The following is a 21,597-nucleotide window of genomic DNA, read 5'->3' on the forward strand; positions in this document are numbered from 1 at the left end:
CCTGATTTCGTTTTTTCCACTTAAGTAGTTACTCAAGGCAGGTTTCTTTTCCATTGCCGCCACGCATGAGATCATTTCGGCCTCTCTGACGTTCCGCTTGACGTTCTTTGTTGCTGTGTTGCCCACCCTACAGGCCGCATACTTGGTGGTAAGATTCCTAGTTCTTTTCCTCCACTGTGAATCAATGTTTTTCCTGTACAGATACCTCAACACTCTCCCAGCCCACTTACTTTCTTCCATATTCTTCAGTCGTCCGTCATACTCAATGTTACTGCAAGCTTCCCTCACTTCAAAACTAGTCCAGCCCATATCACCCTGCACAGCTTCATTTGTAGTCTTCCCATGAGCGCCCAATGCGAGGCAACCCAAAGACCTTTGGTTCACATCGAGTCCTGATTGTACCACTGATTTAAAGCAAAGAACCGCATTTCCAAAAGTAAGTCCTGGAACCATTACACCTTTCCACATACCTCGGAGCACCTCGTACCTATTGTATCTCCATAGCGCACTGTGCTTCATTATGGCTGCATTTCTCTTGCCCTTTATTGTGATTGTTTTTTTCCTGTGTTTCCATATATCTATTGCCTTCGTTTATCCATATACCAAAGTATTTATATTCTGTTACCCGAGGTATTTTCTGGCCTTGTATGGCCACTGTCTGTTCACTGTTTTCATTGAATACCCTAACACCTGATTTTCTAACACTAAATTTGAAACCGAAATCGTTGCCTTCCTGCCCACAGATATTAGCCAGACGTTGCAAATCATTTTGCTTGTTAGCTAGCAACACAATATTGTCCGCATAAAATAAACCTGGAAGCTGCTGCTCTACTAGTGCACCCGCCTGTTTGTATGAAAGATTAAAACCGATATTACTTCCTTCTCGCGCCCTCTCCATCCTCACCATACACATCATAAGGAGCAGTGGGGATAAAGCGCACCCCTGCCTCAGTCCGTTGTTGATATGCACTTTCTCCTCTCTCCTCATCCCTTCCCATTCAGCGCAAACGGTACTTTCTGGGTCAATCTCTCTCAAAAGCTGTAGACAATCGTCACCTAAGCCTTCGCCTTCCAGGATATCCCAGAAAATGTTGCGGTCTACGTTGTCATAGGCTCCTGTAATGTCTAAAAAGGCCACATATAACGGTCTGCTTTCTGCTTTTGATATTTCGGTACACTGAGTAAGAACGAATAAGTTATCTAAACGCCTACCTATTCTGAAGCCATTCTGATATTATCCCTTAATTCCATTATTCTCTGCCCAAGTTTGAAGCTTTAATTCGATTGCCTGTATTGCTAGCCTGTATATTACCGATGCAATGGTCAACGGTCTATACGAGTGAATTCTATCTTTCTCCGCCTTAATTTTATAAATTAAATTCAGTCTATTTTGTCGCCAGCTGTCTGGTATTCGTCTATCTTTTAAAGTTTTTTTCCGCTGCTTTCACCAGAGTTTCCTTACCTTTTGGTCTTAGTTCATTAATGAGCGTAACGGGAACCTCGTCCAGCCCTGCGGCTGTGCGCTTAAAAATTTTCTCTTCGGCTTTCTTCCAGTTGAAATTTGTCAGCACCAGCTCCTTTTTCACGTAGGTTTCTTTCATGCTTTTTACTGCAAATACAACATCGGCATTGCTTTGGAAAGATTCGGCAGTTATTTTTCGGATGTAATTATTTGCCGCTTCTCGTTCCAGTCTGTTTTCATCTTCGTCTAGAATATGTTGTTGTATTGTTGTTGACTTGCTGCCTAATAATTTTATGCGAATCCAATATATTCTAGGTGCGGCCTTCTTTTTCTCACGTATCCCTGACTACCAATGTTCACTTTCACATTTTAATTTTGCTTGCACCAGTATTTGAACCATAGACTTTATCTCCCGGTATATTTCCTATTTACTGGCTACTTCATCCTGCGGCAGCTGCGCCTTGTTTGCCTGCCTCTGCTCTTGGGATGCTTTCTGTCGTTCGGCGATCGCTTCTCGTGTATCCCTGTTCCAACAGCTTTTCGGTTTCCTTTTTCCTTTCCAACGAACATGTTTCTGTTTCCGTATTTCTGTCGTTATTACACTTAGAAGCTGACCATGTTCACACTCTTTATTTGGCCATTTGCCAAGTTTTTCCTCGACTCTAGTCGCTATATTTGTTATTTGTACAGCGTTCAAATTCGTACTGGCCATTTTACACTCCTTGCTCCTTTTACCAACGACATATCCCAGTTTCAAAATGATGCGTTTATGGTCAGTCCCTATGCTGCTATACTCTTTCTCATCAATGACCATATCTCTCAACTTATAATTCCTTCTCTCATTGGATGGATGGATGGATGGATGGATGGATGGATGGATGGATGGATGGACGGATGGACGGATGGACGGATGGACGGATGGACGGACGGGTGGACGGACGGGTGGACGGACGGACGGACGGACGGACGGACGGACGGACGGACGGACGGACGTGAGCGGCATTGACTTTTTTTTTTGCCAGCGCGCGTCATCTCGGAGGCCATGGGGTGGGCCGGGAAGGATGGTGGTTCGGCGTGACCTGCGTCTCCTCGCGCGCGCAAGGCAGCAAGGTGACAAGGGTACTCGAGATGGTCTTATGTGTAGTACTCTACATTTCGTCGGTGGTCGTTCACGCTGTGTAAAAAAAGGGGTCGCTCACACAGCGAACTCGCCAACAGCGGGAGAGAAACAAGCACAAACCTAAGCGCTAAACCGCTATATCACAAGCTTTACATTAACCCAAAATCCCAGCACGCATGCTTGGGATCAGCGGTTTTATCGTTTCATTGTCATCGCGAAACACCGCGCCATTCTGACAAAACGGACGGATACACTATTATATGTGCAGGGCTTCCATCCAGCTTTCGTCAGCCCTCCGCGAAAAGTCAAGCGCATTTCCCCCCGGCAGCGAAATTCGGTCCTCCGTTCGAACCTGGCCGTGGCGCGAGTCTGCGAACGACAAATCCTCGCCTTCCACCCTGCCTCACGTAAGCAAATGACCTCTTCTCTCTTTTTTTTTTTGTTTCGCTGGACCATTCTGTAAAACGGAAACAATAAGTACAACAGAGGTATAAAGAGAAAAGTTTATTGACAGGAAAGGTGTAAAGGTCGGCCGGAGGAGCTTGCGTCAGTCCTGTTATTCCAGAAATGGGCAAATAGTTGCGTAGACACAGGTAAAAGAAGACTGAAAACGAGGTGACCATGAAATACAACAGTGAAGGCCGCTGATCAGTCGACTGCGCGCTAAAGACAACGCGCACGGATGATCGGCACGCCTTTGTTTTGAGATTATTGAGGAATACTACCAAGTTAGACGGCCTTTGTATTACCATGCGCGAATGTGCCCTACGTACAAATTACAGTGATCAGGTACATGAGGATGCACATTATACATATACTACGCACCCACGATCAAGCACACGAGCGCTATCCTAATATCCGCAATAGCAAAATCTTATATTGCCCAAAATGTCAAAGCAGGGGCCAAGCAACTCGCCCTTTCGCTGTTACAGCTTCGCGTAAAAAAAAACAATAAAAAGAAAAGCGCTAAGAGAAATTGTAGCATCAAAATGTTGTGCATGAGTTCTGGCGAACTCCTACCTTCTTGTATGGTATTCCTGCACGACGATACACAGAGGACGTGAAAGGGTCCCAAGGCAAGCTCTTATTATTGACGAGCACTGGTTATGAACCGAGTATTGTGGAGGACTTTGCAAAATATTTGGTAAACTGTGACGGCTGCGAATGCGCTGAGCAATCACAAATCAACAGCAACAAAAAAGGCCAACTTGTCAAAACTTTTTCTTTCTTGTTCTCGTTATGCCCCAGTTCTGCCGGCAAAGGGAAACAAAGTAGGTGTTTGGAAAGCTGGCACGAGTGTGTAAATAAGAGCGAAATGGAAGACATTTCTTTTTTAATCGGGAAGCACAAATATTAAAGGGGGGAAATGGACTCAGAAAACGATGTCGAATAAGTACAAGATGTTAGCTCACTCTTATGGAAACATCGCAACTCGAGGAGTCTGTGCTGGAAAGCTAGTTGGTAAGACATTATTTTGTGAACTTATACTGCGCTGGGACGAGAAGACTTTGCTAAGTGCCACGAAATGGTTTAGCTGCTGACATAACTCCGGCTCAAGCTGATATTTCAAATCACCTCCCAGAGTAGCAAGATAAGCGAACTGGATTCCGCCACTGACCTTGCGATTTAACTATAGAGGTCCAAGCGTGCCGCGGACAATTCCGATACCAGATGATTTCTGAAGGCAGCAGAGACAGAACACGGGTACGAAATGTATGGGTGGCCCCGTTTTCCCAACTGCGGCTATTTCCTGCATATGAAGGGTCTATTTCCTGCATGTGAAAGGTTCAGAAACACTATTCTGTCTTCGAGATCATGGCGTGCTATTAATGTCAGTAGATCGCAGTGTGGGTGCAGCAAAAAGAAAAAAAGTAAAATATCGCATTCGTTTTTTTTTTTTGCTCTCTATGCTGCTTATGAACGACTTTAGAGTAAAAAACAAAGCTCCCCCTCCCCCCTATTCTCTCTGAAAGACCCAGAAACAAAAATTTCATAAGGTTTTGAAGCATCAAGGTAATTTTACTCTACCAGATGGTTCCTATGACGTGTGGCTCGCGTTTTGGGGGCAGAATCCGAAAAGGCTAAGGTCGCCGTCTATTTTCTCCGCTAATAATCAACGAATCAGCAGTAAATAACTGTTGCACGAAAGACCGAAACTATTTACCTGACATACTGAAGTCCAAACGTATTTCTTGTGTACTGCAGGGTAACCTTCAAAGCCCACTTCCCGGTGGTACCAAGTACGACGGCCAAAAACGCTCAAAGCCTTCCTTCCTAGTGCTGACCGGCGCGTGCTTGCTTGCTCTGCTGCTCAGCGCCATCGTCCTCGTCGTCGTGCTGCACATGATCTCAATCTTCAACTCTTCCTCGCGTCAAAAACACGCAGGTCAAGGTAACACCAACACGAGCACAAAGAGTCCGCGGTTCGGCACAGGGGTAGCCGACACCAGGGTAGTTGGCGGAAGCGCCAATGAGGTGAGGAGGGCGCAGACTTCGTCTCCTCCCTATTCTTCATGGCGAGACGCTTAGCGCGTCTTCTCAAGGGCGCCGCAGAAGCTCTTGCCGATGTCTCGGAATTGGCTTTAGAATCGGCGACGAGCTCGCGGACGCATTCCATAGCAGTGTGCCACTGCGTGATTGGCCGTTTTTCATATTCCGGGGTGGCCACATTCGGCAAGGTGTTTCTGGAGAACCCCCGAGCCCGTGTGGTTCATCGATAACCGTGGAACGTACCTGGACATAGCTGGCGTCCATTCAGGAGTCGCCTGACCTGCACCGAACCGCTGGTGAGGCGATCGGATTTCTTCGTCGACGAAAGTGCTGACGTTGCTGGGCGACCCACTAAATGTACTGCCGACCTGCCATATACGAGAGCGGGAAGGTGCCGCCGGCATCTCGCACCTGGGGTTTTCGTTTGGCGCCGTACCACCTATTCTTTACCTGGTTCTTGGGAAGCAGCTTCTTCACCGCACTGCGCTGTACGCCGGAATCGGGGCTCGCGACTTGACGGTGGCACCGTACTTTGATTACGTCGATTGCTCTTCGACAACCACAGGTGCCTCGCGTCGGAGCTGCAGGCGGAGCGTCGGAGCTGCAGGCGGAGCGTCGGAGTTGCAGGCGGAGCGTCGGAGCTGCAAGCGACCGACGCGAGAGTCGAAGAGGGCTGGCGCGCGTACAAGAAGAACACGAGACGGAACGTCACCAACGAGTTCGACGAATCCACTTCAGCGGCGAAGGTATTCGGTGCCATGGCAGCCGGGTCCCCGAGCGTTATCCGCCTTTCTGGTGTGACATTTTGCGTGGAGAGGAGAAATGGCGAGAGGCTGTGCGGCTAGCCGCCGAGGCATGGTGCTGACTTCGCGCGTGTATTTCCATGTCACAAGGTTTCCTCGATGAACCCAGAAAGGAGGTGCCACATGTTTCGCTACTGCTGATGAAGAACACGTATGAAATGATCTCCCCCCTCCGTATATATCGTTGTCCCAGTTCTAGAATAACGCGGTAATTCATTGACGACACTTGAGCTCTTCGAATATTTGGCAGACTATACTTTAGACCACGAGTTTGGGGCTTCTTTTTGTTTCTTTTTCTGCTGTGCGTGCCTCCTCAAACCTGCTCGGCAGAGAGGGACCAAGCGAAAGGTCATACCAAAGTGAAATTCTTTGTTGATCGATTGTGCCATAGCGCGGTCAGTAATTTCGCTATTCGTATCAGAAATGAGGATAAGACAAGCGGCGATAGACGCCAATGATTTCTGCGATGGTCTCGCTAGTTAATGCATGTGCCTGCATTTTACTCACGGAAATTACTTTTTGTTGGTTAACATTTGTTTTCCTTGTGTTTATGCATATTTATAAACTCCCGTGTACTTAAATTCTAACTTTCACGATGTCCTAGGAACAACGCGTTTCTGCAAAGTTTTGGCTGAGAATTTGAAAGGCCGAAAAATATATGAGGTGGAATCTTAGCTCGCCTTGAAAGGTGAAGTTAGCTCTAGGTAAGCCATACAGAACTAATGATTTGTTGAAGCTGCGTCAGTACAAATTATTTGACCGCCTTGAATGCAAACTGCCTGGTATGCTCCCTCCTTCGATTGTCCCAACAATGCTGCAAAGCTTTTGCCATGATCACTTTGCTCTTCCGGCGATTAGTTATGCTTCCTACTATAATAAAGTCTGCACATTCAAATGCCTTTATAACGAAGTCCATGGGGCCACCAAAATCATTCGTTATGCGGGGCACTTCGTTGGAAAGAGGTCACGCACCGCACAGCTCATGATGGAACCGGGACCGAATGACTGTTCATCATGGAACCGAGACCGAATGACTTATTCTTATAAAGGTCATTTAGTTGTGGACAAGCTCTTTCTGGAGACGCTCGACTGTATATTGCATGCATGTCTTACCAGCTAATGGTTATTGCACTGTTCTTTTCGCTTGTTACAATCACACCTCTATCTTCTGGCTGTCTACAAAGTTTACAATGTTCAGATTTGCTTGCATCGGCGCTGAGTAGTTTGCGCGCAACATTTCTAGTGTAAATTCACGATAGTAGAGCTTGAACGGTGATAAAAGGCTACGCGCAATGAAACTTTGTCTTGACTGATTTCTAGCATGACCTAGACGTTCAATATTTTTAATGTTGAAAAGGATGAACATTCTAGCTGCTTCTGACCTCTTCTGGCTTCTAAGTTTTGGTTCATAATCGTTGTAATTGAACGCAAGAAATCACGAATGATATTAATAAATATCGAAAAAAATATACGGAACCTACTTTTCTGAAGAAACGCCTTAGTATGACGCACGCCGCAGTGGCAATGCTTGCTTTACCCATTGAGAAAAATCGGGGAATGTTTGGATTGTATAGCTACCAATAGCTGGGCAAAAAACTTAATCCAGACCACAGTGAAGAACGCCTTATCTCAAAACGAAATAAAAAGATGATATTTAACTATCAGGTGGCAGCCACATACATGTTTCGCACTCTTATTCAACCATAGCAGAGCCATCAATGCGTCCAATCGAATATACAGCAAGCTGTAGAAAGGAAATCAAACTGTCTTGGATTTTGACCGAACCATCTTGAGTATGTTAGTGTATTGAAATATTCTGTTTTATTTCTTAATGTCCACTAAAAACCTTTAATTTATTGGCGACTAACCAATGAGATTACTGAGAAATCAGAGATACAGTGTGCGATATTTATGCGGCGTCAAATCTGTATCATTGGCCTTTTCTTTGTGTGAACATCCAAACATGCCACAAATCATAGGCAGGCTGTTTACGTTTGGTTAGCCAAACATTCGTGGCCACAGAGCCAACATATTTGTGTCAGATCTCGCTTCCTAGGTGTGACGCAAGTCCGGAAGGTCATTGTTTCAACTAATTTGGTATGGCGGTCACTGAACAACTTGCCTTGACTTGTCTTGCCTCTCGAACACTGGTGCACAACTACCATGGGGGACTGGCCAAAAAGCACGCGCTTTCCAGGATGCTTAGAATTTAAACAAAACTAGATTTGAATTTTAGATCGTGGCAACAAAGAAATGTGATTTATAAGTTTAATGAGGATATTCTGAAAAGTTTCGAGATAAAATAACTTGACATAAAAAAACTGAACAACTTTATCAGGCAGTCATTTGCACCTTCCTCCTCCTCCCCCCTCATCCTGCCAATATATAACATGGCATGCCTTTAAGGATTTAAAATTTCTAAGACGAACTGTCGGTCAGTAGGTTAGGCATGTAACAAGCATGTCGGATGAGATGAAGTCGCATATTGCACAGACACATAGTACAGAGAAAGGGTACAGCGTCCCAAAATTTCTTCTGCCCTAGTTCTTCGCTCGTCAAAAACATTTGAAATATTTTTAATATTATTCCAAAAGATTTGCCTTCCATCGTACCGGTACTTCGCCTGACACAGGCAGTCAAGCAAGGTGAATTAAGGCTTCATTACATTAAAGACGATAATGCTGACTAACACACTAGCGGACGACCGGGTGACGGAGGCAGCGAAGGTAGATGAAGCAATAAGTATCCCAATAACAAAATCATTCATTAAAAAGAATCTCGAAGCAATGTTTCACACCAATTGAAATCATTTATAAACTAAAGAAGGGGAAAATCTCAGTAGCGGAAAGCAGAAATCGTTTTTCTCGGCAACTGCACTGCCCCTATTGCGACAAGATTTGCCGCATTTAAAACTAAAAGTTAATATCATATGACTACAGGGAGCAGATTTTTATTTAGGCTATTGACGTTCTCGCAGAAATTCTTCGAAACTGCGAAATACTGAAGAATCACGATTACAACTATGTAGCGTGGCACTAAAAAGAAGAAACACAATTCTGTCACAATTCTGTAAACTGCTTCTATTGAGACACCCAAAGCGGACAAAATTTATGTACGATGCATCACTCTGAAGTATACCACTAATTTTGGGCGGTACATCTGTAAAACCCTCGCGAGCATGGCAACAGTTTCACTTTGTAAAAATACCGTTTGTCCCTTTTATATGCTCTAATCGATGCTGTTTACAGAAGCGTGATACCGGCATTTGTCATAGCGCTACGAATTTATAAAGTTCCCGCACAACTTCTTTTTTAAATACAAATTATTTACAACTTTTTGTTAAACGTTCGAAGCCATAAACAAACTATTTCAAGAGTCGGCAGAAAGCAGCTTTCTCGTTTAAATGCAACACGGTTTATTTGACTCGGTGAAGCAGTTGTCTATTGAGGGCTCTGGTACTTGAAAAGACAAATTACAGTTCCGTTTTTCCTCTTCAAGCATCGGTCTGAGAACGGGAATTTAAGCTTATGTTATAAAGGCAAAACACACAAGAAATCTCGCTTACCTGCTGGCTCACAACAGAATTTACGGACTTCAATACACACTGATCGCACTTGTAAATTCAGGCATTCTTTCGAGTGTAGCGCCTGCGCAACAATTTCACGGATTTCTCGTGCTCTTCGATTTACTATTATGAAACAAGTGTTAAGAACCTTGGATACTGACCCAATAACAGCTAATATTACCTGTAAGATATGCAGTATTAAATGTTAAGTGCACTAAACGTCAACGCCACGTATCCTAACAAATTGAAACACTAAACAAAAAAAAAAAACACGAAAAAATTAAATGGACACCCTTAAGAAGCATGATCCACGAGTATTTGCTGCCGTTATCAGCGTGAATCAGTGCCATGTCAAAAAAGAGATATTAAGTAAGGACAAATGAACGACACACCGTGCCGGAAAAGAGAAAATCGCCAAGGGATCGTGTAGTGATATTTTTTTTGCTTTTTTGTTATTTTCTAGCAGAACAGGAAGAAAAAGAAAAAAAAATACATTTTAACTGCACCGACGCACCTGATTGTCCATCATTAATGATGATGATGACCATCACTTCTTAGCACGATGCTCTCTTCTACCGCCGCCATCTTCCTCGGGGCTGTCCAGAACGATTGTCAGGGCAAAATTATTGGTGAATTCCAATGGTGGATTCAGAGCACTTCTGGCGCAACAATTATTGCTCTTTCTGGAGCAAACCTGTTCTGTTGGTAGATCTGGAACATTCCAATTGCAGATTCAGAGAACGCGAATCTGGAGGTGAGACGAAAGACTTCGTGCAGCACTCCACGGACTGCACCGCCAATTGGGCGGAGCCGAGTGGCAGCCCCCGTGATGCACTCTTCTAAGAACGTTTGCATCCTCTGCTGCTTATCCCCGAACAATAATTGTCATCCATATTGCATGCCTTCTCATTCTTTAACCCTGTAATCCTCAACGTATCATATATACTGCGGTGTGTTTGATACACAAACATGGGAAGCATGGGAAACGTACAGCATAGACTATAGCAACGTTTTGGATACGCTGGACTGAATTTACATTTGTGATTAGTTCAGCCAACCAATTACTACATAATCAAATACTATGCTAAATAACTTCTGACTGAAAAATATCAACGTGTGCATGTATTTTTTGTAAAAATGTCCTCTACATGGGCAGAAATAAACGTGATTAAGTCTTCTGTGTAGAGAAATTGTGTTTGGGCCCATTACTGGGATAACATTGCGCTATTAGTCGTCCATTGCAACCGGACGTGCGTCTGGTGGAGCTCCCTGCTTTTCCTTCTGTGAAGCCTAAAAAATGGTGCCCGTGGTGTGTTTTTGGGCTCCGAAATCACTTCCGGTGCATGCAGCCCGCAAAAGCATAACCTTCGAGATATGGTTCTATTACTGAGACAGAACCGTCACCGTGGCTTGGATTTGGACACCACCTATTGTTTTAATGCTGCGGTTCATGTTTTGGCGTTTCTGGCAGAAAATAGAAACAGAAGCTCCGCGGAGAGGCTCAAATAAAAGGAACTACACGCAATATTGGTAGTTATTTTTAGGTAGGGAGTCTGATGCGAAGCCTGTGATGTGTTTACACTGCACTTCCCTCGCACGTGAATTTTTTTTTGCTCACTATTATGTGGTGGGCGAAAATTACGCTACGAACGACGTCTCCAAATGTCGCAGTTGTGGAGTACGCATTTGCCTGCGACGACGACACTGACGTCACAAACACAGGGGATTCTGGACGTTGGAGTGTTGCTTCAGTTGGCGCTTTCGTTTCAGCCGTACAGTCAAAACACCGTTAACAATATTAAAAGTGCACATGTTCGCAATATTCTTAGCTGAGCGGCGCTCTTTCTTTAACATATATGCCACAGCAGCGTGACCTTGCATGTTTTGGTTATTTTTGGTTACTTTTTCTTATGTGTGATTGTACCGTCCATATTGCTAAAATCTGCAGGGCAATTGCATACACATAGCTAATATCACCGCCTGTCGTCATATGCATGTGCTGTAACCTGACAATTGGCGTCGAAGCTGGTGGCTCCTTTCAACTTTTCCTGCGATTGCTGAAGACTCTCTTAGCTTTAGGCCTCACATTAGCAGTATTTATTTTTGCCATTATTTACTTTATTATTCTTATTTAGGTAAAAAAGGTTAGACATCGATAGGTGAAGATTCACACCTTTAATAAACCCTACCTTGTGCTATGCCGGAAGCGACAACGCTTTTCGAATGTGAATGCTGCTTGCATGCCATTTGCCGGCTACCTTCCCTAACAATTTGTACTACAACAGCACGATTGGTCGGCATCAGATTGCGAACAGTACTGTAGAATAAGATCTTATTTTTGTTCGTTGCTCTTTTCTCTTTGCGAATAGGGGCTCATAGTTTCGTATTCGTTGCTAGCGGTGTGGGGGGGGGGGGGGGCTGCACTTGCTCGCGAAGTGGGTAGACATAGATCCCGACAGATTTTTGAAACAAGGCCAGCGAAACGACACGCTCCGAACCGCGGCCAATTGGAATTCACCATCGGCTCGCCGCTTGCACAGGGAAAATGAAACGCGCTGTCCGTTCATTCGTCGTCGTTGGTTTCGTACGCCCAGCGCTTCTCCACTGCCGCCAGGCGGCGCAGCGGGCACCGCGTGAACGTGGCCGCGTGGGGGCCGTGGCAGTTGGCGCAGCGGGGCGTGCCCTTGCGCTCGCACGTCTTGTAGCTGTGCGGGCCCGCGCACACCTTGCAGCGGGGCGTGCGCAGGCAGTAGCGCGCCATGTGGCCGAAGCGCTGGCAGCACATGCACTGCACCGGCGGCTCGTAGTGGGGCCGCACGACGAAAGGCCGGTCGCCGAGGAACTTGGCCACCTCGGGCTTCGGGACCACGGTCGTGGGCATCCTTTTGTCCGGCCTGGAAGTACGCAAGAGGCCAAGCGAGGGCTTGATGGATACACCGTCGAGCACCAATGATGTTATACTCCGTTTCACACTATTAATAGCTTTCACGTGACGTCACGAACTCGGCTTGTCACCGTGCCGGTGCACCAGCATGGAGGCTACGATGACTTCAGGGCAAGTCATCTTATCGATAGCTTCGACGTGGCGGCACGGACCCAGCTTATCACTATGCCGGTGCACCAGCATAGCGACTATGATGACGTCAGTGCAAGCATGCCATAGCAGGCAAAGCTGTGGATCCTACGCATGTAGTTTGGCCATAGACTACAAGTTGGCACCCACGATCAAACTGGGATATGAACGAAAGGTGTGTAGTCGAGTTGGTCACCCAGTGCCAATGAACGAAGCCAACTATTTCTTCGTGCACGCACACTAAAGTTATTCTGTTCAAATGTGTTCTGAGATAAACATGCTTGGCAATCGACGTTCTGGTGGAAGTCAACTAGGGTCGTATTATGAAAACAGTACGTGCTAACGAAGCCAATGAAACTAGTTTCTCTCTAGTTTTCGTTCTCTATGGTATGGTATGAAGAACTTTATTGGGTGCTGAAGGTCAACCCTAGGTTGACGCGGGCCGCTCCCACGTTGGGACTGTCAGGCCGTGCCCTTCAGCCACACCGCGGGCCTTCTGGACTGCCCGTAATTGGTCAGAGAGTGATTCACTGTGTAGCATTTGCCGCCACCATTCTTGTTCCTTCTCACAGTCTGTGAAGAACGCGGGGCACTGCCAAAGCATGTGGACACGAGTAATGATGCCATCGCACTTACTACAATTGGTTTGAGTTTCTCTCTCCGGATAGATCCTGTTAATAAAATCTGAACTTGGGTATGTGCTTGTCTGTAGCAAACGTAATGTGACCGCTTGGGCTCTGCAAAGCTTACCGTGTGGCATTGGGTATTCCCTTCTGCTTAAATAACAGTGCTTCGTGATTTCGTTATATGTTAATAATCGATCCCTGTGTTCCCCGGGTGAAGTGTAAGTTGCTCGGTGTTGAAGAGCACGGCTAGAAAGTCCTCGTGCTGCTTCATTTGCCACCTCTTTGAGGTTTCTCCGAGTTCCGCTGGTTTCGTTCTGTAACCAAAGCTAAATTTCCGAATATATATTTCTTGGCCAATCCCCCATCGTGGGTAGGAGTCACACACGTGATAAGCAGCAGAAAACAACAACAACAACAACAACAGCACCAACCAAAGCTATGCCTACAGTGTGCCGGCCGCCCCTAGCTCACGTGGACTCTCCCGTGATTTGGAATCTCGCCGATAAGCTGTCTGACCGACGCCTGGCCTCAAGCGCTGTTTTACTTCAGAAAATAAAGTTGCTGCTGCAGAGAGTAGTTCGTTTTTCGTCCCTCTCTAGTCCGCGAGGTGCCTTTGCACAGGCGCCACACGAGACCTAAGAGTGCGTATGTTCTTTGAACGCGTCGCGTGCCTCTGGTTGACCGTGGCGCATTCCCGGCCACTGTCACCAGGTCGTTTTACTTAGTACTACATATTAACGGCCCTTCTGATCGAGTTATTTTGCAGTTCTTTGCTCTGTAAAGCTTGATGTCCGGGCACGAGATAAATAATGCTCAGAAAATCGTACTGGGAAAATTTTAGGAGCACGAACGCTAGTGAGACGTGTTTCCCCGGAGCTTCCATAGTTACTGGATTGATATGTACGCTGGTGCGGCAGACCACTTGGCACACACGGACCTCTCACTCAGAGGTGTGGGACTCCCCTGACTGCTGTCACCTGAGTGATACCTTAACAGAGTCCAAGGCTTGACATGCAATGATAACACGCTGCATGTGTGTTACGCGTCGACAGTGTTCAGACATTACTCGCCTCTTATGTCGACCGTGGGCAGAGCTGTGGCAGCACCTCTAGGCCCGTCGCTGTTCGATATTGCGGCTATATCGAAGATCAAACCTTAGTGACGACACGCTAACAAGTTTCCCAATCGCAAAATCTTGTTGCGACCTCTCAGGAAAGCGCGAAACTTGCAACTCTTCGTCATCAGCACGTTCACTGTGCATCCTCCAGCACGCTCCTGCATACCAGCATGGCGCTAGACGATAGACGGCGCTGTGATCGCAAAATGGCCGTGCCCTGGATAAAATGGTCTATAGTACTCATATAGCGTTGCCTGCTGTGTATAAAACGCACTACATAAATTCTAAACGCAAGCTTTTATTAGGATCATACTTCTTTTCTTAAAATTTATTTCAAGTCATAGAGCAAGCACTAGCACTTGAGGATTTTCGTCGGAAGCCACTTGTGTGTGGCCTTGTGAAGCCTCTTCTGTGCAGTGTGTGTGAAGCCCCTAAACGTGTTACCACTTCCGAAGTACTAGATATACTTTGTGCTCGTGTAGGCGTCCGTTAGCTTGTCTGACGTCTATTTCGTGTCATACATCTAATCAGGCAAAATAACAAAGACCGGCGTTCTCTAACGTAAATAATGGCAACAGTGGCATGGGCTTGGATGCCTCCTCTTTACTCTTCGTTAGGTGTATATGACATCAAGATTGTTAAAGTTTTAAGCCAGGCGCCAACGCCATACGTATTATTATTATTATTTTTGTTGTCGTTAAATTATGCAGTTTTACGTGCCAAAACCAATTTCTGATTATGAGGCACGCCATAATGGAGGACTCCGGAAATTTTGACCACCTGGGGTTCTTTAACGTGCACCTAAATCTAAGTACCACGGGTGTTTTCGCATTTCGCCCCCATCGACATGCGGCCACCGTGGCCGAGATTCGATCCCGCGACCTCGTGCTCAGCAGCCCAACACCACAGCTACACTGCGGGTGTTGTCGTTGTTGTTTCAATTTTGTTTGTTTTAAGTGCTCGCGCTTTGTACGTTATTTTGCGCGAGTGATACGTCGCTTTTTATGTTGCCGTGAACTGTACTTTTAATTCCTTTTTCCGACAACTCATTGTATTGATTTAGCGTTTTTCTTTGTAACACTGTTTTGCAAGCACGTGATCATTATAAACATTTTTAGCGCTCATATGTCGGTTTTCTCTTGTCATTAGCTCAACGGCGCCCTGCTTACTCAATGCTCCCCTTGGGGCCTGTAAGGTACTTTGAAATAAATAAAGAAGTAAGTGTGGTGTGGCAACAGTGATTTGCTGCAATACTGAGGGCTCAAGTAAATGGCGTAATTTTTAGCCTCGCGTCTATTTGGGCCTGGCATAATTATCCTTTTTTACAGTGTATCAGCAGTGCTCAGAATAAAAAGTGTCAGCTACGAAAGAAAATGTGAAGACGTGACCATATGTAAGGCTTACTCCCATCAGAGCGTAGGACAGCCTAGACACGAAGACCAGCGAATTAGACCGCACTTCAAGATGCATCGGTTGTATTGTTTTGTCCTCTTTATTTTTCTCCTTGGTCTTTTCAGTAGGCTCGTTTTGTGTAGTTTACCTCGTTCGATTTCACTTCTATTCTCATTTTGAGACGGATTTGTTGTCAGCGCTGTGTTTGGGCACTCGTCTCGTCATTGTCTTTTGGGCTGTTGAAAAAGTATTTGTTGTCTTGCGGTATTATCGTGTTTTTTTTTTTAATTTCTAATGCTTCAAGTGGCTAACGATTACGCTATCATTTCTTACGCTTTTTCCTCCATGGGGTTCCATCTGCAGTTCGCTTGTTTCGTCATAAAAAACGTTGATGAATTTTATCTGTACGGTCTATAAACACAGGGGGAGATTTGTCTGAATTTCGTGTTTCCTGCGTCTACTTACTGTGCCGTTAGTACGCACTCAGCCGACCCGAATCGGAATAAACGAACAAAACGCAGATTCACTCCGTTCCGCGTGGCGCACCTGAAGGTGAGGATCACGTTGAAGGTGGGCACGCGTTCGACGCGTTCGTCAACCTGGCGCTTGTAGACCACTTGGCGACGGGCGTGGATGACCCCTTGGGACACGAACCACTCCTGCAGCTGCTCGTCCGAGTGGGCCAGCGGCACGTTGGTGATCTTGCCGACATTGTTGCTCTCATCGGCGAAAACCTTGACGCCCACCTTTAAGGTTTAAATAACAAAAAAATGAACACATTGAATATTAGCATACGAGCCTGATTATAGACACTATCCACGCGGTCATTGCAGGATCTACTTTACCCAGACGTCAGAGACATGTGTGCCGAGTATACCGAATTTCTCGTAAAGATGCCAGCTTGGGCGCCTCCTGAAATTTTTGTAACGCTGGGTGAATTTTTACAAAACATGAGGTGCCGAAAAGCGGGGCCTGTCTATATCGGGAAAAAAATATATATTTGTACAAAAGAGAAATTGTGACGGTATCTGTGCCGCCCTCTTCGCAAAAAAATAAGCATATTTTTTTGTTATTTCGTCATAGTCGTACAGCTCCTCAAAACACTTTGTTCGACTCCCAGCGAACAGAATACGACAGCTTGACATAACCTGCGCACGCATTGTGCCTCTCTGCCGTGGGCGTTTGGTCAGCTCCTCCGACGTGGCTGACACATCCTAACCTCGAGATTATGCATACTTTCAGACGCTAGTGATTGCGACAAATCACTTGCTCCTCATTGGGCGACGAACGATTCGGCGTGTCGCGGCACCAGACATGGCCCTGTGGGACAGGAGGACCAAAATACTACTGCGTTCCAGTCTTGTCTTGGCTAAATGGCGAGTGGGGCCGCGACCGTTTTTTTGACAGCGGCTTAAACTGAGACTGTGCACCTTGTTCAAGCCTGCGCATTTGTGATGGCAGAGACATCGCACCAGACGCGCGCGCAAGTCTCCACAGCAAACAGAAGTTCAGCAGTGCGCTGAAAATTTGTCTGCTAATGCAATACTCCTTGCCTATGTAAGATTTACCAAGCCTAAGTTAGAACATTCTATTGTATGTCATAATTTTACACTAATGTTATCAAAGGAATAAGGCGATATAAAGAATGTAGGTTAGGTTAGCTTATTCTATCAGATTTACCAAGCCCAAACTAGAATATTCTATTGCAGATGATATTTTTATACCAACGTTATCACAGGAATAAGGCGACCTAACGGATGTCAGTTAGGTTAACTTGTTTCAAGTCCAAACTTACCAAATTTGCGACTGAACGCATGATTGATAGCAACTTTCGACACCGTAGCCTAGTACAAATGCGGAAGTTTGGACTTGCTTTGTTTCCGCACACAAATTAGTACTTGATGCCACTTAAGCGCATGCTTGTCCCATCCGCCAACAAGGCATCCAGTGCAAGAACACCTCCCTCTTAAATTTTGGGGTTTTACGTGCCAAAGGCACGATCTGGTTATGAGGCACGCCGTAGGGGAGGACTCCGGAAATTCGGATTACATGTGCGTTCTTTAACGTGCACCTAAATCTAAGTACACGGGCGTTTTCACATTTCGCCCCCATCGAAATGCGGCCGCCGTGGCCGGGATTCGATCCCGCGACTTCGTGCTTAGCAGCCAAACAACATAGTCACTAAGCAACCGCGGCGGGTTAGCACCCCCCTCTCATTTAGTCCCTATTGGATAATTTATTGCCCGTGCTGGAACTTAGGCTGTATTTACGTGCTAAGCCTGCAATAGATAATGATATCAATCATTAAAAAAAGCAAGAACAAATTGTGCCTCAACCTTTGTAGAAAGCGCCGAATCAAGGGAATGAGGAGGCGCACTGGGTAGCCCGAGGTCTAATCAACCGGGAGGTGCACCCCTCAGACTCGTATCCCCTGGACGAGGCACCGACGACATACCACGAGATAACAAACTACTACAAGCAAAAAAGGCGAATCTGCCCGCCTCCAAACGCAAGCTTCACGCGAGCGCAAGCCTCGATCCTGCGTCGAATCCAAACTAAGTCGTTCCCCAGCCCACATTGGCTGGCCATAATTACCAACGCGCAATGGAACCCCCCCCCCCCCCCTCCAATATGTCAAAACTGCAGAAATCAAACATTGGCTACCCAAAATCACATTCTTTGGGGCTGCGAGGGCTTACCCCCTCCGAGGTCGCTCCTGCCAGCTCCCTCACAACAGACATGGGAGGAGCTGCTCAGAACGCCAGATCATAAACTACAAGAAGCCCTCGTTGCCTGGGCCGAAAGGGTCGCTCCTCGTGAGGGGCCATCCTAGGACTCGGGCCTGCTAGATCATAACTGAGCAGAATCCCAATAAAGTTGTCACCACCACCCATCGATCCCGAATCGTTGAAAAGGCAGTAATCACCCTACTTATATTTTTACTTCACGACAAAGTCGGCCATATTTTCCTCCCCATTTTAAATAAATGTGATCTTCGTGACGTTAATAGTTCCCCTAGGGCAGCAGGCTAAAGTCAGCTGACTGAAATGTTTAGAAAGCTTCAGTCAGCTTGGAAACGTACATATGCAGCTATCGGCACCTGTACTCACACGCGCAGATCGCCATAGTTATCGAGTACTCCCAGAGATGGCGTGGCATGCCTAGTGATTGCCTTTGCTTCATGCCTGCTCCCTTTCCCACAGAGTCAGTATACGAAATTTAGAGAAAAATCCTGGGTGAAAAAAAAAAAGTAGCAACCGCAACGGCGCCGCCATGTTGCTATCTCAAAATATCGTACCACTGAATACATTCGAAATAAAATGGAAAATCAAGCATTTCCACGTAGTACATACATACGTACAGACGATGGCGCAAAGTTCATTCCCTGTATTTTTTAGAAGGATTCTCTAGCTATTTATAAAAATTTTGTTGTAACATCTACAGGTGCGGAAAAGGGATGAAGTTGCAGGCACGCGAACTAGGTGGCGCCACGGTACGAGGCTCGGGAGCATGCTCGGTAGGCCCGGGATCGCGTTGATAGTGCATCTCCTCTGATTCGCATCTCGTCGTCTGCGCCTGCGCGACTCCACAGAGTAGCAACATGGCGGCACTCTGGCGGTTACCCATTCCAATGCATGAGTGTTATCCTTTCCTCTAGGGTCGGTTATAGTAAGGCTCGGTTATAGTAACTATATGCCCTTCCCCTCGCAGATAGTTGCCAACCTTCTAGTACTTAGCGAAACCGTCCCTATTTTTGAGGAAATGTCTCGTGTCCTGGCCAAATATGCATATTTGGCCGTCGAGGCTGCCAAATATAACGCCACTTTGACTACTATTGGATGACAACAAATAGACGAGATTTCCTTTTTACAATGGCTCACCACTCCTTGGCAGATCTTTGTCTTCTCTTCCACTGTCAGTAACATAGAGGTGGTTTCATTTTTGTCGTGGTTCTAGTTCTGTTCTACAGCCCTAGCCGTTTACACTACCTCTATCAGTATTGGTAGCCGTGTGGCATGCACGAACTAGATCGCGTCTTTCTTGTTGTATGTGACCACACGGCAGGACTATAAAAAAATACATGATCAAATTTCTTGCGCGTAGAAACTAGCTGGCGGCTGCTGGTACTAACAGGTCAGTCGTAGCTTACCATAGCTACTCCTCCCTTCTCGCCCCGATAGAGAACTATAATTTGGCAGCTTGTTGAGTTTTCATACGACATTCTAAAGTGACGAAACTGACCCTTGTATTAACAGGTTACATACATAGCCGGATCCGAGTTACGCTAAATCCGTGTGAAGTGGCCAAAGAAAGCCTTGTCTTAAAAAAATATAAAGGAAAGGACCTTATGAAATAGGAAGCCGAAACATGAAAGGTCTGCCAACCTTGAAGCGACTGTTTTCCAAGAACCAACGCTCAGATGTATACCTTGAAGAAAGGGGGGAGGTCACTTTGTTTGACGTTAACTGCCCGACATCATGCTGCCACTTAGTCATTTTCATTCGTCCACGTTTATACTATATCGACAATAACGAGGATGACGTTGGCGGCGACGCACACAACGATAGCAGCGTCCTTTCCGCCTACTCCTCCTGACTGGGCTTCCCGCTACATAAGTTTCGACGGGTTTTTACCATCTTAGCTCACTCATTAGCTCTTTCTCAGCGCACCTTATGGCCGGCGATATACCGCACGCGCAGCAGCCTGGCAGCCGCCTCAGCCGACCGTACGACGACGACCAGGCTGCCGTTGTAGGTGACCCGCTGGAACAGTATGGGCTCCTTGGCAGCCGCCGTCAGGTCGATGGTGACCTTCTCGATCTCCAGCTGGAGGAAGGAGGGCGCCGAGCCGACGGTCTTGAAGTACAGCTCGATGCCCTCGACCTTGAAGTCTTCGTCGTAGGAGCACGACAGGCCGTACCAGCCGCGACCTCCGCGGCCGCGATACCTGTTCCTCGACTTCCCGCGGAATGCCTCAGCGGCCGGCAACCAACGACGGCCGAGTCCCCCGTACGTGGCTTTGGGCGGGACCAGTGGATTCCGCTCGACGGGAGTCGGCGCCGGAGACGGGCTGACCCGAGTTTTCGAGTTGGACTCCGGGTCAGACTGCGGCGGCGACCGTGGCGCGCAGGAAGAGTCCGAGCCTGAATCTGAGTCTGAGTCCGAGTCTGAGTCCGAGTCCGAGGACGATTTGCCGGAATCTGTGCACCACTCCGCGTCCGAGAGGTGCCCGGAGCCGTCTTCCTGGTCAAAGTCCCAATCTCGGGACCCGCTGGCCTGGCCCGACGCATCCTCGCCGTCGGCGTGTCCGCCCGCGTCGTCTTCGGAAAAATCTGACTCTTGACCAGAAACCTTCCGGGAACGTTCGCGACAGAGGGACATGATCGACCGAAAGGCAGGAAAAAGGTGCAGTACGCCTGGCCCTTTCGTTGGAGTGCGGTATTTTATAAATGAAAGCTTGCATTCACGAGAAGGATCTGTTGCTCTGCATATCGATGGAAGGAAACGCTTTCCTCGGCCGTCTGAAAGCTGAAAGCGTGAAATATTACGCCTGTGATGGCGGCACAGCAAAGGAAAGATTACCGAAGCAGTGAATAAACAATGGAGCAATAGCTTTCCCCTCCGTACCGTATGTGCAAGCTTTATGCCTGTGGCTTCGATTCTTGCGGAGAGAGCGTCCTGCCAAGGGAAAAACGATCTAAAACAAAACGACATCAGGGGGTTCGAGTAAACATTCAAAATTAAACCCACGCAGCTCGCTGCGTTGTTGTCAATTTACGAAAACTACTTGCATTTCTGGCAGGAAAGCGGGAATGAGCACTGAGCCCCTGGGCTTGCTTGCGAACGCTGTATTCGCATAGGGCCACACTTCACGAGAGAAACCGGAAAGCAGGCATCACTCATTCACTTCCAATGGGCAGAGCAGAGATGACAGGCGCGTAACTTGGCG

The 21,597-nt window shown here is 46.7% G+C and overlaps 1 protein-coding gene across 1 annotated transcript; it reads right to left on the reverse strand.

Moving 5' to 3' along the window:
* Nucleotides 1-8,809: 8,809 nt before the first annotated feature.
* On the reverse strand, nt 8,810-21,153 carry LOC129384020 (uncharacterized). Its single transcript, XM_055069055.2, has 3 exons — nt 20,319-21,153; nt 16,195-16,394; nt 8,810-12,334 (listed from the first exon to the last, which is right to left on the reverse strand). Exons 1-3 carry the CDS (start codon nt 21,027-21,029, stop codon nt 12,004-12,006), a joined length of 1,242 nt encoding a protein of 413 aa, XP_054925030.2. The 5' UTR covers nt 21,030-21,153; the 3' UTR covers nt 8,810-12,003.
* Nucleotides 21,154-21,597: the final 444 nt, after the last annotated feature.

Source organism: Dermacentor andersoni, chromosome 9 (assembly GCF_023375885.2).
Source record: "Dermacentor andersoni chromosome 9, qqDerAnde1_hic_scaffold, whole genome shotgun sequence".
Lineage (NCBI taxonomy): Eukaryota > Metazoa > Arthropoda > Arachnida > Ixodida > Ixodidae > Dermacentor > Dermacentor andersoni.

Excerpts from the sequence above, each read along its gene's own strand:
- LOC129384020 (XM_055069055.2), bottom strand. The coding sequence starts at position 21,029 with ATGTCCCTCTGTCGCGAACGTTCCCGGAAGGTTTCTGGTCAAGAGTCA. Across the intron at positions 16,395-20,318 it reads GGTATATCGCCGGCCATAAG|GTGGGCGTCAAGGTTTTCGC; the intron begins GTGCGCTGAGAA and ends TAAACCTTAAAG. Across the intron at positions 12,335-16,194 it reads AACGTGATCCTCACCTTCAG|GCCGGACAAAAGGATGCCCA; the intron begins GTGCGCCACGCG and ends GCGTACTTCCAG.